The sequence below is a fragment of the Hemiscyllium ocellatum genome, chromosome 37 (genome assembly GCF_020745735.1).
Source record: "Hemiscyllium ocellatum isolate sHemOce1 chromosome 37, sHemOce1.pat.X.cur, whole genome shotgun sequence".
Lineage (NCBI taxonomy): Eukaryota > Metazoa > Chordata > Chondrichthyes > Orectolobiformes > Hemiscylliidae > Hemiscyllium > Hemiscyllium ocellatum.
In genome coordinates, this window is record NC_083437.1 from 32,201,582 (window position 1) to 32,216,385 (window position 14,804).

General features: G+C 42.9%; 1 protein-coding gene across 1 annotated transcript in view; it reads left to right on the forward strand.

Annotated features, from left to right (window-relative positions):
- Positions 1-1,381: 1,381 nt before the first annotated feature.
- LOC132833825 (multiple epidermal growth factor-like domains protein 6) overlaps positions 1,382-14,804 on the forward strand; it is a 427,573-nt gene continuing 414,150 nt past the window's right edge. The window contains exons 1-2 of the mRNA XM_060852450.1: positions 1,382-1,682; positions 13,252-13,386. Coding sequence (XP_060708433.1) covers positions 1,600-1,682; positions 13,252-13,386 — 218 coding nt within the window. The 5' untranslated portion in view covers positions 1,382-1,599. The remainder of the gene's footprint in view (positions 1,683-13,251; positions 13,387-14,804) is intronic.

The window sequence follows — 14,804 nt, forward strand, 5'->3', positions numbered from 1 at the left end:
TAAAAAATGAGGTCTGCAGATGCTGGAGATCACAGCTGCAAATGTGTTGCTGGTCAAAGCACAGCAGGTTAGGCAGGAATTCTCTATTCCTGAGATGCTGCCTAACCTGCTGTGCTTTGACCAGCAACACATTTGCAGCTGTGATCTCCAGCATCTGCAGACCTCATTTTTTACTCGAAGATTTTAACCTACTGCGAATCCTCTTACAAGGATGCCTTCCTTGAAGAAGCTCTCTTCCTCCCTCTACAAGGATTTCAGTGAGTCCCTCTCTCACTGCACCCCCCAGGTCATCTCCTCTGCCACCTATCCCACCTCCATCGCCCCTCCCCCTAGTCCCTCCTCCCTACCTTTTATCTCAGCCTGCTTGGCTCTCTCTCTCTTATTCCTGATGAAGGGCTTATGCTCGAAACGTCGAATTCTCTATTCCTGAGATGCTGCCTAACCTGCTGTGCTTTGACCAGCAACACATTTGCAGCTGTGATCTCCAGCATCTGCAGACCTCATTTTTTACTCGAAACACTCAGTAGGTCAGGCAGCATCCCTGGAAAGAGAAGTGGTTAAACTTTTCAGATAAGTGACTTTTCATCAGAACTGGAAGATGTTAGGGATGAGAATTTTAAGCAAGTACAAAAGGTTGGGGGAGGGGCGGATAGTTCCGGTACAGGGAAGAAGAAAAACAGGAGGATCTGTGGAGAGACGTTTTTGATGAAAGTGATAATAATGCAAGGTAACAATTTGTAGTGATGATAGGATAACTATAAACAAAATACGGGTTGAGAGATGCACCTACCACAATTATATTTGGTCCCTTAATGGTTTTTTGTGGTTTATGTTAACTTTCAGTCTTATATCCACGTGGGTTTCCCCAGAAATGCACTTTGTTTTAATCCAGTGTAATTACATAAACCAATATGAAGGCACTTGGATTGGGCTGAATCGTCCTTCCTCCTCAGATTTCAATAATTTTAAGTGAGGTTTGGGTTTGGGGAGGCGTAGAGGAGGGGGAGTGACGGGGGTGGAATTTGCCGAGTGGCTGAAAGGGGGTGCGTCTGAGTGAAAACCACTCCTCCAGCGTGGATGCTAGTCGGATGGGCTACAGTGCTGGATGTATTTTAGTTACTGCAGCTTAGCAGAATCAGGCTTGTGTGTGAGAATATTTATCTATCCTTGACACCTTTCCATTTGAGCTGTTGCAAAGTCACAGTGACGATCGAAGTTGCATCTTTAATTGTTGATCGTCTAAGGGTATTTTGAATTAAATATCCCTGCTACCAATAATCCGAGAATGCTGAATCTGTTAAAATCGTCTATTTAGCCTTTTTTAAAAAAATAGTTGTGAGCGGTTTTTAATGAAAGGAAAACAAAAAAAAATCCCCACAAAATCAACATTCCATAAAGTTTCAGAAAAAAAATTGAATTCCTCTGAAAAGGTGTGTGTGAGATCTGTCTGAAGTTTACACTGAGTAGCAACTGACTATTTTTGTTTCCGTCGTTTGAGAACATTTTGCAATTCTGTATGTTCCCGAGCAGAAGGAACCGGCATTTTAACAGTCTGTTTAAAACTGAGATACAAGTGCCATAAACTGCACGCCAAAAACAATGGACCAAGTGCCAGCAAGTGTCTGCGTGTTGTTTGTTGCTGTGACCTCAGCTCTGAGTTCGGGAACACTCCAGAGTCACATGTAAGTACCGATTTTAAATCTGACAATATTTCACATCTCTTGCTGGCTTAAATGTTTTCAGGAATCTTCACATTTATATTTACCAGCCTGATTTGAATATTGATATGCTCCTTTTAAGTGTGTAAGTCGGAGAGTGGTCGTTTCTGATTAAAACAGTCATACTGGCTATTTGCTGGTCAGAAACATAGTCTAAAAATCTATGTTTAATACAATTGGAACATGCGGTAGGGGCCGGGGAGGAGGCGATGATGGATTCGGTCCTGGTGAATTTCGGCCAATTATTTTATGGTTTCATAGAATTATAGAGCACAGGTGGCCATTCGGCCCATTATGCACGTGTCGGTGGTTCGAAAATGCCATCCATTTTCTCCCAATTCCATATGTTCAAGAATCCCCTTCAAGAAAGTTAATGAAGAAAATTAGTAACCTTCTGAAGAAGTTCCTCGGTCGCTACTTGTGTTACATTTTCCCGATATTTTGTGACGTTTTCTATGAAGGGGTTTTTTAAAGGCATGTTTCTAATTCTTCGATACTTCTGTTTTTGAATGAAATTACTTTGACTCCAGTTGTGTGTCCTCTTCAGAATGTGCTATTCCTCTCTCGGATCTTCAAAATGCTCGCCTGTATTTTGCCCAAATGGCCATTCTCCACTGTCCGTTGTGAGTGAGGGCAGGATATATAACCGTGGAGGGTTCATCCCAGCCAAACTCACCCTCTGCAGGAGTTGTAACCCAGACTGTAAACGGGATGTGCAAATATGCGGCACGTCGAACAGCAACGAAAGGAATAATAAATGATGGTTTGACATTTTGTCAGTTTTTGTTTTTAAAAAGAATTATTGAAAAAATGATTTTTAACCAGTTGATTTAACATCAAATTTGACTGGGAGTATCATTGTGTAACAAAATATAGGGTCCTCAGAACGAACCTTATTCGTGAGATCCGGAGACAGTAAACGCCTCTCCTGGTAGCATTTGGGGGTTGCAGAGAGCACCTGACTGGGCACTTAAAACAAGAATTATCTGAACTGACAAAGTAATAGCTGGATGTAGGATCCACTTCCTCCAGACCAAAGGGCAGGCCATATGGGCACCCATATGGGCCCCAGCTATGCCTGTCTCTGTGTTGGCTATGTAGAACAGTCCATCTTCTGTAATTACACAGGCACCACTCCCCACCTCTTCCTCCGCTACATTGATGACTGCATTAACGCCACCTCGTGCTCCCGCGAGGAGGTTGAGCAATTCATCAACTTCACCTACACATTCCACCCTGACCTGAAATTTACCTGGACCATCTCTGACACCTCCCTCCCCTTCCTGAACCTTTCCATCTCCATTAATGACAACCGACTTGACACTGACATTTTTTACAAACCCACCGATTCCCACAGCTACCTGGATTACACCTCTTCCCACCCTACCTCTTGCAAAAATGCCATCCCGTATTCCCAATTCCTCCGCCTCCGCTGTATCTGCTCCCAGGAGGACCAGTTCCACCACAGAACACTCCTTCTTTAGAGACCGCACTTTCCCTTCCCACATGGTTAAAGATGCCCTCCAATGCATCTCGTCCACATCACGCACCTCCGCCCTCAGACCCCACCCCTCCAACCGTAACAAGGACAGAACGCTCCTAGTGCTCGCCTTCCACCCTACCAATCTTCGCATAAACCAAATCATCCGCCTACATTTCTGCCACCTCCAAAAAGACCCCACCACCAGGGATATATTTCCCGCCCCACCCCTTTCCGCCTTCCACAAAGACCGTTCCCTCCATGACTACCTGGTCAGGTCCAGGCCCCCCAACAACCCACCCTCCCATCCTGGCACCTTCCCCTGCCACCGCAGGAATTGCAAAACTTGCGCCCACACCTCCTCCCTCACCTCCATCCAAGGCCCTAAAGGAGCCTTCCACGTCCATCAAAGTTTTACCTGCACATCCACCAATATCATTTATTGTATCCATTGCTCCCGATGCGGTCTCCTTTACACTGGGGAGACTGACGCCTCCTAGCAGAGCACTTTAGGGAACATCTCCGAGACACCCGCACCAATCAACCACATCGCCCTGTGGCCCAACATTTCAACTCCCCCTCCCACTCTGCCGAGGACATGGATGTCCTGGGCCTCCTTCACTGCTGCTCCCTCACTCGGAACACTTCAACCCCAGGGCATCAATGTAGACTTCAACAGTTTCCTCATTTCCCCTTCCCCCACCTCACCATAGTTCCAAACTTCCAGCTCAGCACTGTCCCCATGACTTGTCCTACCTGCCTATCTTCTTTTCCACCTATCCACTCCACCCTCCTCCCTGACCTATCACCTTCATCCTCTCCCCCATTCACCTACTGGACTCTATGCTACTTTCTCCCCACCCCCACCCTCCTCTAGCTTATCTCTCCACCCTTCAGGCTCTCTGCCTTTATTCGTGATGAAGGGCTTTTGCTCAAAATGTCGATTTTACTGCTCCTCGGATGCTGCCTGAACTGCTGTGCTCTTCCAGCACCACTAATCCAGAATCTGGTTTCCAGCATCTGCAGTCATTGTTTTTACCTAATAGGGGGATGTAGTAGATCTCCTGTCAACATCTCAAAAAGAAGACTCAATTTTCTTGACTAATATTTATCCCCCAATCAACACCTTAAATCAGATGATATATTTGGTTTCACAGTATTATTGCGGAATCTTGCTGTGTGCCGATTGACTGCAGTTGTACCTGGGTTACCATAAAGAGACCAGCAAGAGGCTAGTTTACCTACCTGATTTGAGATAAAAGGGATTAGTAATGGACTGGAACTCAGTAGCTCAAGTTAATGTTCTGCTATTTTGTGCAGAGGAAAAATATTATTGCATCTGTCAGACTTGTAACTCAATACAACAGACACATCAAGTATATGCGGAGGGCTTGGCAACAAATATATTGGGTTGACACAGTGAACTTGGACTGTAACATAAATCTCGTGTGAACCATTGTTATTTGTTTTCAAATGGATCCAAAAGTTTCCTCTTCACTATCTGGTGTAAAATATTTTGTAATTTTTATTCCTCCCACCCCACCTGTGTATTTCCAGATTACAGTTTATGGAATAAGATCCCATGTAAATCTGATGTGCAGATCAAATCAGGTGAGGAAGGGAATGAATGAGAAACAGGAAAACATTCTCTGAACCATGAGTAAAATTGCTGTGTCAGTAATCACACATTTTAAAGTTGATTTGTTAGTTGAGAGTTCACAAAAATGCAACTTTCTCGTTGATTTTTGCTTTAAAAAAAAGGAATTCCAGGCCTTGCTGCTCAATGCATTGCATCTGTGGTGGGGTTGCACTGTGAAACATCACCATAAAAAACAGGGTGAAACGTTTTTGCCTCTATTTTGTTGGTCAAGTTGCCCTTTCTATTTTGCTAAATTAAAAAACACACAACACCAGGTTATAATCCAAAAAGGTTATTTAGAAGCACTAGCTTTCAGAAGCTAGTACTTCCAAATAAAGCTCTTGGACTATAACCTGGTTTTGTATGATTTTTAACTTTGTTCACCCCAGTCCAACGCTGACTCTTCCACACCATTTCTATTTTGCATTTGCAGCCTTCTAATATAGAAAACATACAAATTGTTTAGAGAGGTAGAACAGTCTATAAATAGTGCATAGGAGAAATTGAGGATTGCAGATGCTGGAGATCAGAGTAGAAGAGTGTGGTGCTGGATCAGGCACAATCTGAGGAGCAGGGGAATAGACGTTTCAGGCATTAGCCCTTCATCAGGAATGAGATATGTGGGCAAAGGGGGCTGAGAGACAAATGGGAGGGAAGTGGTGCTGGGGTGAAGGTAGCTGGGAATGTGATAGGTGGATGAAAATGGGGATGAAATTGATGGGTTTGGACAAGAGGGTGGAGCAAATAGATGGGAAGGAAGATGGACAGGTAGGACCGTTCAAGAGAGCAGTGCCGAGTTGGAAGGTTGGGACTAGGATAAGGTGGTGGGCAGGGGAATTGGGGAACTGGTGAAATCCACATTGATCCCATGTGGTTGGAGGATCCCCATGTGGAAGATGAGGTGTTCTTCCTCCAGGCATCGGGTGGCTAGGGTTTGGCAATGGAGAAGCCCTAGAATCTCCATGTCCTTGGCGGACTGGGAGGGTCAGTTAAAATGTTCAGCCACAGGATGGTGGGATTGGTTAGTGCAGGTTTCCCAGAGATTTTCTCTGAAACGATCCACAAGTCGGCATCCTGTCTCCCCAATGTAGTGGACAAAGTTAAAAATCTCACAACACCAGGTTATAGTCCAACAGGTTTAAGCACACTAGCTTTCGGAAAACTACTCCTTCATCAGGTGGTTGCCTGATGTGTGTGGAAACACAGGTAAATTTCTATTGGATGTGGAAGGATCTTTTGGGGCCTTGGACAGAGGTGAGGAGGGAGGTATGGGTGCAGGTTTTGCACTTTTTATGATGGCAGGGGAAGGTGCCAGGAGGGGAGGGTGGATTGGTGAGAGGTGTGGACCTGAGAAGGGAGTGGTGGAGAGAACGGTCTCTCCAAAATGCAGATAGGGGTAGGGAGGGAAATATATCTCTAGTGGTGGAGCCTGTTTGTAGATGGCAGAAGTGGCAGAGGATGATGCAGTGTATCCAGAGGTTGGTGGGGTGAAATAGTGCATGTGTTCAAACTGTTCCCATATTTATGGACAGTGTTACCAAAGAGCTGATTATTGAACAGGAGGGGACCAAAGTAAGTTCATTGGATGATTCCTGACATTACAATATTGAAGTGGAGAGAATAGCTATTGCTGGAAATGCTTTCAACCTCTCTCTCTTTGTTGATGTCTGAGTTACTATGGCGACACGTAGTTTAGCAAACATGTTGTGGTCTGGACCGAAGGATAATAATGGTAGAAGCTCAAATTCCTTTTCCATCACGTGGCTGACCAGGGAAAATCTCCTGTTTTTACCACCACCCATTAGTGTGTGTATTGGAAGGATTTAGAAGTTGATAATTAACCTATTTGGCCTTGTTATAATTGGCCTTAGCCATAAGGTCATGTATTGGAACATGACCCTGGAGAGTTTGGCTCGGAGGCAGGAATGCACCACAAGACCCCGTATTTTGTTAGGAGAGCATGTTAAGGGATGTCGAGCTAAGTTGGGTAGATGGAATTAAAATATTGATCAGCATAGCTTTATTTGAATGCAGATCAAGGTTGAGGAACTGAATGGGCCAATCGTGTTCCTATATTTGTTAGATATCCAAGTGTAAATCCAAATAAAGGCAATTCTGTCAAACTAGGGCACAGATGCGGGGCATTGGAGGAGTATGATGTTGCTAGTTAAATTGGACTGCAGGATGGTCAAGGACAAGAAGGAACAATACATAACAATCATAGTCACAAAAATAATGTAATTCGTAACTTCTGTTTAGCCTTTGGTCCTCTGGGGATTAAAAGCATTATGACAGCAAGTTGCTAAGTAATCAGACATGAATCTGAGTAACAACAGCACATTCAAAGTCCTTGGACAGGAATAATGGTGGATGATAAGATAGGAATTCCTGAGAATGCAGGTTTTTGGATGGGGAGCGACAATTGTGATTTTGAAATGGTGAGGGTTAGTGCTTTAGTAGAGGTATATAAATTAGTACAGAGGAGGAAAACCAAATTAATACTTGGAATAAGTGGATAGCCTTATGAGGAAAGGTTAGACAGCCTACGTCTGGAGTTTAGAACAGTCAGAAGTGACTTAATTGAAGCAGAACATTCTGAGTACTTGACTGGGTAGGTGTTTCCTCATGTGGGAGAATCCAGAACTAGGGGTCCTACATTTTTTAAAAAAACTTTAAAATAGAGATGATGAAATATTTTTTGAGGATTGAGGGTCCTTGGAATTTGTTTCCTCAAAAAAGTGTCGGTGTAGAATATTTAAATATTTGTAAAGCAGTAATAGGTAGAGTTCATTACCAAGGGGATGAAAGATCATTGGGCATATGCTGGAATGTAAAGCTGAGGTCAAATCAGATCAGCCATGATGTCTTTGAATGGTGGAGCAGCCTCAAAGGACTGAGTGGCCTATTCCATTTGCTTGCTCTATTTAGAACTGGCCAATGCCTTTTTGTGTTCTAACACTAGAGGGTACATTTCCTACACAGTTTCAGTGTTTGCTGCTGCATTAAAACTAACAAGGTGGCTTGACACATACTAACAATGTTGTGCAGTGTTTAACAAACTATGTACTTACTGAATGATGATATATAATCAGGAAGATTCAATAAATGTAATCTCCAAGTTCCAGTGAACTCAGAGACTGTGGAGAATTTATTTTCTTGGACTATGGCAAGTGAATTGCAGTGTCGTGTAGATGTTTGACATGTGTAGTTGCAGCCACTTTTATAAATTGAATTCATTGCAGAGCTTTAAAATTGCGAACAGTAAAAATCTATTCAGATATGTAAGGGGAGGGTCAATTCATTGGGGTGTATTCTGTTTTTCAGATAACTGAAAAATGCATTTTGTGTATAATCTGTTAGAATTTCTTAATCTCGTGCACCAGTGTGAAAAAGTGACCTTTGTAACCTGAACCAAGATAAATTCCTTAGATTTTTATATTTAACTTACATATTTCTGAAAAATTACATTCTTTCACTTACACTTGATCATCCATAAATGTCTCACAAGGAATTGCCATGTCAACTCTGCTGGGAAATTAAGTGCCTCCCTATTATTCTCAACAGCTCACTCTCTCTCTGAGTAGATAGTTGTTGAGGGCTATTACTAGAAGTCTGTTTTGTTGCCTAGTTTGATTTTTGGAGCTGAGATTAGAACATCTAAGAAATGGCTGAAGGAAAACAAGGTCTGGTGGCTGTTAATGATCAGTATTCAAAGGGTTAATCACCTCTCATTGAGGGTTCCTTTCTGCAGATCTGTTGACCAGGTACATATTAGTTTAACATGTAATGCTACCACATTCCTGCTGATTCTTCCCCCAGTCTTCTTGCCTATTGTATCTTGTTCACTACAGATTTAATGCTTGAAATTGGGAAGCCACTAGCAAGCTCTTCTTAGCCAACTAGAGTAACTTGAGCAGCCTGTTGAGACTTGGCCTAGAAGCAAACTATGAAGATGAAAGTGTTGAGACTTGGATGGAATGTTAGGTTTCTTTCTCAGGACTCTGTTGCTCCTCACCCTAATTAGGTTGTCTGGGATTCCTGATAGTTTTGGGAAGTCAGGTGGAGCAATTGTTTGTGCTGGTAGTTAACACTTTCTACCAGGAGAAAGTGAGGACTGCAGATTCTGGAGTTCAGAGTCGAGAGTGGGGTGCTGGAAAAACACAGTGGGTCAGGCAGCATCCGAGGAGCAGGAGAATCTATGTTTAGGGCAAGAGCGCTTCATCAGGAATGAGATCTTGCCCGCAACGTTGACTCCCCTGCTCCTTGGATGCTGCCTGACCTGCTGTGTTTTTCCAGCACCTCACTCTCAACACTTTCTATATTCAGCCCAACTGATCCAGGCCGGTGGTTATGCTAAACACGAATGTCCTCCCAACCTTCTTTATTTGACCTTTTCAACTTGCCCTCTTTTCTGTCAGGTACTTGTATACGAAGATCTGCATTTTAACCACTCTCTGGCAAACCATTTCTTTTGAATTCCCTATTAGATTTATGAGAACCTATCTTGTATTGACAATTCTAATTTTAATGATTGCCTATCAAGGAGGCATTTACTTCTGAATGGAATGCAGAATGTAATTCTGATGCAGGTTTGATTTTTGAATCGGATGTAAGCCTGACCAAAAATATTTACTTTTAAACACCTTAGTGCTCAGGTAGACAGATTCCAGATGCTCTGTCTACTTTCTAATCAATGTTAGGAAAGCCCATAGCCTGCAGGAGAAGATCTGCATTTCAGGAATTCCAACTCGACCTCTAATTATAGAGGTTGGCGTCTTGAGATGAATCTAGCGTAGAACTGGCTGGCATGAGATCACACAGTTCTAAAAGTGACATAAGTTTGATAGACTGATGGTTTTAAATTTGTTCCTCTAACTTTTTTGTTGTAAATGAGCTGTGCTGCTGCCATGTCCAATGCTCACACTTTCAAATCCTCAGCCAAGTGCCCATTGTCATGTGTGTGAATGACACCAGTTTATTTGACTGTGGAGAGATATTTCAACCTGTTAGTCATCCAGAATTCAAATGTGAATCTCCTAGAATGTATTGTTGAATAAGATAATGGGCCAGATCTTGACTTTATGCAGTAAAGTGGATGATAGCTATTTAGCAGTCTGTTTTGAATGGAATCTTAATGAAGTTAATACAGGTAAAATTTGATAGATGTAAAATTGACTCACCATTGCCTATTTTATCTTATTCGATGAAAGTGAGGACTGCAGATGCTGGAAATTAGAGTCAAGATTAGAATGGTACTGGAAAAGTACAGCATTCGAGGAGCAGGAAAATCGATGTTTTGGGCAATAGCCCTTCATCAGGAATATCTCCCCCCCCACCCCAGGGAAAAGACTTTGTCTGTTTATCCTATCCATGCCCCTCATGATTTTGTAAACCTCTATAAGGTCACCCCTCAGCCTCTGACGTCTCAGCCTATTTAGCCTATCCCTATATCTCGTTTGAGGTATCCAACCATGGCAACATTCTTGTATATCTTGTATGAACCCTATCGAGTTTCACAACATATTTCCTAGGGAGACCAGAATTGCACGCAGTATTCGAGAAGTGGCCTAACCACTGTACGGTCGCAACATGACCTCCCAACTTCTATACTCAGTGTACTGAACAATAAAGACAAACATACCAAATGCCTTCATCACTAACCTGTCTACCTAGGACTTCACTTTAAAGGAACTATGAACCTGCACTCCAAGGTGCCTTTGTTCAGCTACACTCCCCAGGATGAAGGATATAAGTCCTACCCTGATTTGCCATTCCAAAATGCAATACTTCACATTTATCTAGAATCATAGAGATGTACAGCACGGAAACAGACCCTTCAGTCCAACTTGTCCATGTCAACCAGATATCCTAAACTAATCTAGTTGCATTTGGCCCCTATTCCACTAAACCCTTCCTGTTCATATACCCCGAATTAAACTCCATCTGCCACTTCTCGTCCCATTGGCCCATCTGTACTCTGCAGTAACCTTCTTTGCTGTCCACTACACCTCCAATTTTGGTGTCATCTACAAACTTACTAACCAATACCTCCTATGTTCACTTCCAAATTATTTATATAAATGACGAAAAGCAGTGGACCCAGCATCGATCCTTGTGGCACGCTGCTGGTCACAGGTCTCCTGTCCTCTACCTTCAAGCCATTTCTCAATAGCTCATTGTTATCACTTGCGAGAGCAAGGCTGACTGTGGTATATTTTGTTAAATTGTTAATGTGGAAAAATTGGGATTGTATCCTCCATGTAGAAATCCAAGAAATGTAGCTTTTCTTTTGAGAGCAGAAACCTAAGTGGCCCAGTCATCCTGCAATAGTGAAATTACCCTTCCTTGAATCTACTTCCTGAATCATCCCACGAAGTAAAACATACTTTATTGTCTGAGAGAGAAACATTTGCATCCTGCTGTCTGCGACCAAGAAGCTTGGAGAAGGATTGTGGATTGCTGGGGAAGGAACTAACATGGTCTGAGTGTAGTGAGGCTCTGTAATGTATTTCTGGCTGGTGCCTTGGTTGCCAAGTCTCAGTATTACATTCGGTTGGACTGGCTTTTAGGGTAAGGATAGCATTAAATTAGAGCTGTACTGTACACCATGGAAACAGACCCTTCGGTCCAACTCGCCCATGCCAATCAAATATCCTAAACAAATCTTGTCCCATTTGTCAGAATTTGGCCCCTATCCCTCTAAACCCTTCCTCTTCATCCACCCTTCCAGATTGCCTCTTAAATAGTGTAATTGTACCAGCCTTTACTACTTCCTCATTCCATACATGCACAACCTTCTGAATGAAAAGGTTGCCCCTTTGGTCCCTTTTAAATCTTGCCTATCTCACTTTAACTCGGAGAAAGCGGGGACTACAGATGCTCGAAGCTTCGACTCTCCTGCTCCTCAGATGTTCCTGACCAGCTGTGCTTTGGACTCCCCACCCACCACTACCACCACCACCACCCTGGGGAAAAGAACTTGGCTATTCATCCTATCCAGGCCCCTCATGATTCTATAAACCTCTAAAAGTCACCTCTCAGCCTCTGATGGTCCAGGGAAAATAACCCCAACCTCTTCACCCTTTCCCTACAGCTCAAAACGTCCAATCCTGGCAACGTCCTTGTAAATCTTTTCTGAACCCTGTCATGTTTCACAATATCCTATCTACAGCAGGGAGACCAGAATTGCACACAACGTTCCAAAAGTGGTCGAACCAATATTTTATACAGCCATAGCACAACCTCCCAACTCCCATTGTCAATGCACTGATTAATAAAGGCAAGCATACCATTGCCATCTTTACCATCCTGTCTTGGGACTCCACTTTCAAGGAACTATGAACCTGCACTCCAAGATCTCTATGTTCAGCAACACTCCCCTGGACCTTACCATTTAAGTCCCGCCCTGATTTGCCTTTCCAAGATGCAGCACTACACATTTTATCTAAATCAGCCATTCTCAGTAGGGGTCATATGGCCCCCTTATGGGCCCTAGCACATTTGAAGGGGGACACAGACTGAAAACTGTGAGAAGGGAAGCCCCAAGGGTTTATGGGGACCCAGGTAACTGAACTGATGTAATACCCAAGCAACAACCTTCATTGGAGTCAATAGTTTCCTTCCTATTTATAATATCTTTCCAACACACTGTTTGAATTTGGCACACCCAGTAAATTAATTGTTTAAGCTCCTCCCATGCAGCCTCACTTCAGAGACAGTCGAAAATCAGACTGCACCGAGTCAGCGTATTCAATCAAAGGTTCTCGCATCCATTATTGTCATAACTCATTATCTGAAGATCAGCATGTCTCTTTGTTTATGTTGTATCTCTATTTAAAAATGGGTCCCTGGAACCTGAGAAGAGCTCCCAGGGGGACCACAGCCAAAAAATGGTTGAGAATCACTGATCTAAATTAAACTCCATCTGCCACTCTTCAACACATTGGCCCATCTGATCAAGGTCCCGTTGTACTCTTCTCTGTCCACTACGCCTCCAATTGACTTTTTCTTCTAAATCAATCTGTTCAGAAATTTCATCACATGTTCTGGAACAGATGGAACTTGAATCTGCACCTGCTGGCTCAGAGGTAGGGATGCTGACACTGAAACAGAGAGCCCTCGTGTTATATTGAAGGTAGCTGTCTTTACAAATAACAGCTCGTTGGTCAATCTTCATCCTTAGTTTTGATTGCCTGAAGATATTGCAGAGGAATTTTCTAGCTTTACTAATCCACACTATTGGTCCTATTTTTTCCTCTGTGACGGTTCAGAAGTGGCTATTTATAGTACATTAGGCATCGTAAGCTATGAGGCAAGTTTGATGGAACAGTTGGTGTGTTTCTGCCCTTCATTGTTGTATGTTTGTCTGAATATAGTTTATACAATTAAATATTGTTTAACTCTCCCTTGTTTAGGCCCAATGTTTGTGCAGAGAGGGAGGTGATGATGATTGGCCACAGGCAGCCATGTGTTCAGGCCTTCACTCGGATGGTTAAAGTCTGGAAACAAGGGTGTGAAAGACAGAAGTGGTGCGTGGGACAAGAGAGAAGGTATGTAACCACAGTGTTATCATTCAAGTCAACAGCTAAATCCAATTAGTTCAATGAACAGAAATTAAAGATTCCAATTCCATTTTGAGCTGGCGCCTATGGACTGCGTTATAAATTGTTGTTAATGGAAAATTTTTACAGAAGTTTTTTCTCATATTTTTCTGAAGATATTGCCTTATGATAGGATACAGATCCTTCTCCCATTTAGACTATAATTGGGGGCTCTTGTAGTAATGTACGTACCTCTGAATCACGAGACCTGGGTTCAAGTCCCACCTGCTGCAGAGGTATGTACTAACATCTTTGAACTGGTTGATTATAATACAATTATAACTGCCCCTCCTCTTTCTATCTCCCCTAAGTGTGCTTTCTTTGTGTGGGACTTGTAAAAGTTAGGTGTTAGCAAGATGGTCAGGTAACTAAAACTGATTCTGCCAACATCTTACACATTTCCAACCAGGGATCATTGGCAATGTTCCCAGTAAGCTGCCCAGCCAGACAGCAACTCTAGAGTTCTTACACAGACTACTCACACATTAGCTGCTTTAAATTAGCAGATGTACACAGCCATTTGCAAAACATTGATGGGCTGCACACTTGAACGTAGCAGCCATGCAGTACATAGTCCCTCCTCCCTACCTTTTATCTTAGCCTGCTTGGCACACTGTTCTCATTCCTGAAGAAGGGCTTATGCCCAAAACGTCGATTCTCCTGCTCCTTGGATGTTACCTGATCTGCTGCGCTTTTCCAGCAACACATTTTTCACCTCCATAAAAATGTCTCTCTCTATTACTGATAGATCAAGAGTAGAAACATTGGCTGATCTACTGTACATAGTGGAGGGATGCTGAAGGTTGAAAATATTATGCACAGTTGAGGTTTGTTTACTCTATTAAGGTTGTTCACTCACTGTTCACTGACTTAACCACTATGCGACTATACCCCTGTCTTACTGATCTAGAAATCCTGAAGGCGTGGATAATGATTGAGTGACATGCATTCAAATGTGGGGGCAAATTTAATTAAATAAATTTCAATTAATAAGTTAATATTTGTAATAGAGATTGTGGAAGTACATGGGATGGCATAACTGGGAACTACCCTTTGATACTCATACGCAGTCAATGTTTACTTCAGTTTGCGTTATAGAGTCATAGAAATGTACAGCTCAGAAACAGATCCTTTGGTCCAACTCGTCCATGCCAACCAGATATCCCAACCCAATCTAGTCCCACCTGCCAGAAGGTGGCACATATCCCTCTAAACCTTCCTATTCATTTTAGTGAAAGTGAGGTCTGCAGATGCTGGAGATTAGAGTCGAGAGTGTGGTGCTGGAAAAGCACAGCAGGTCAGGCAGCATCCGAGGAGCAGGAAATCAAGGTTTTGGGCGAAAAACCTTAATCAGAAATGATGTTGGG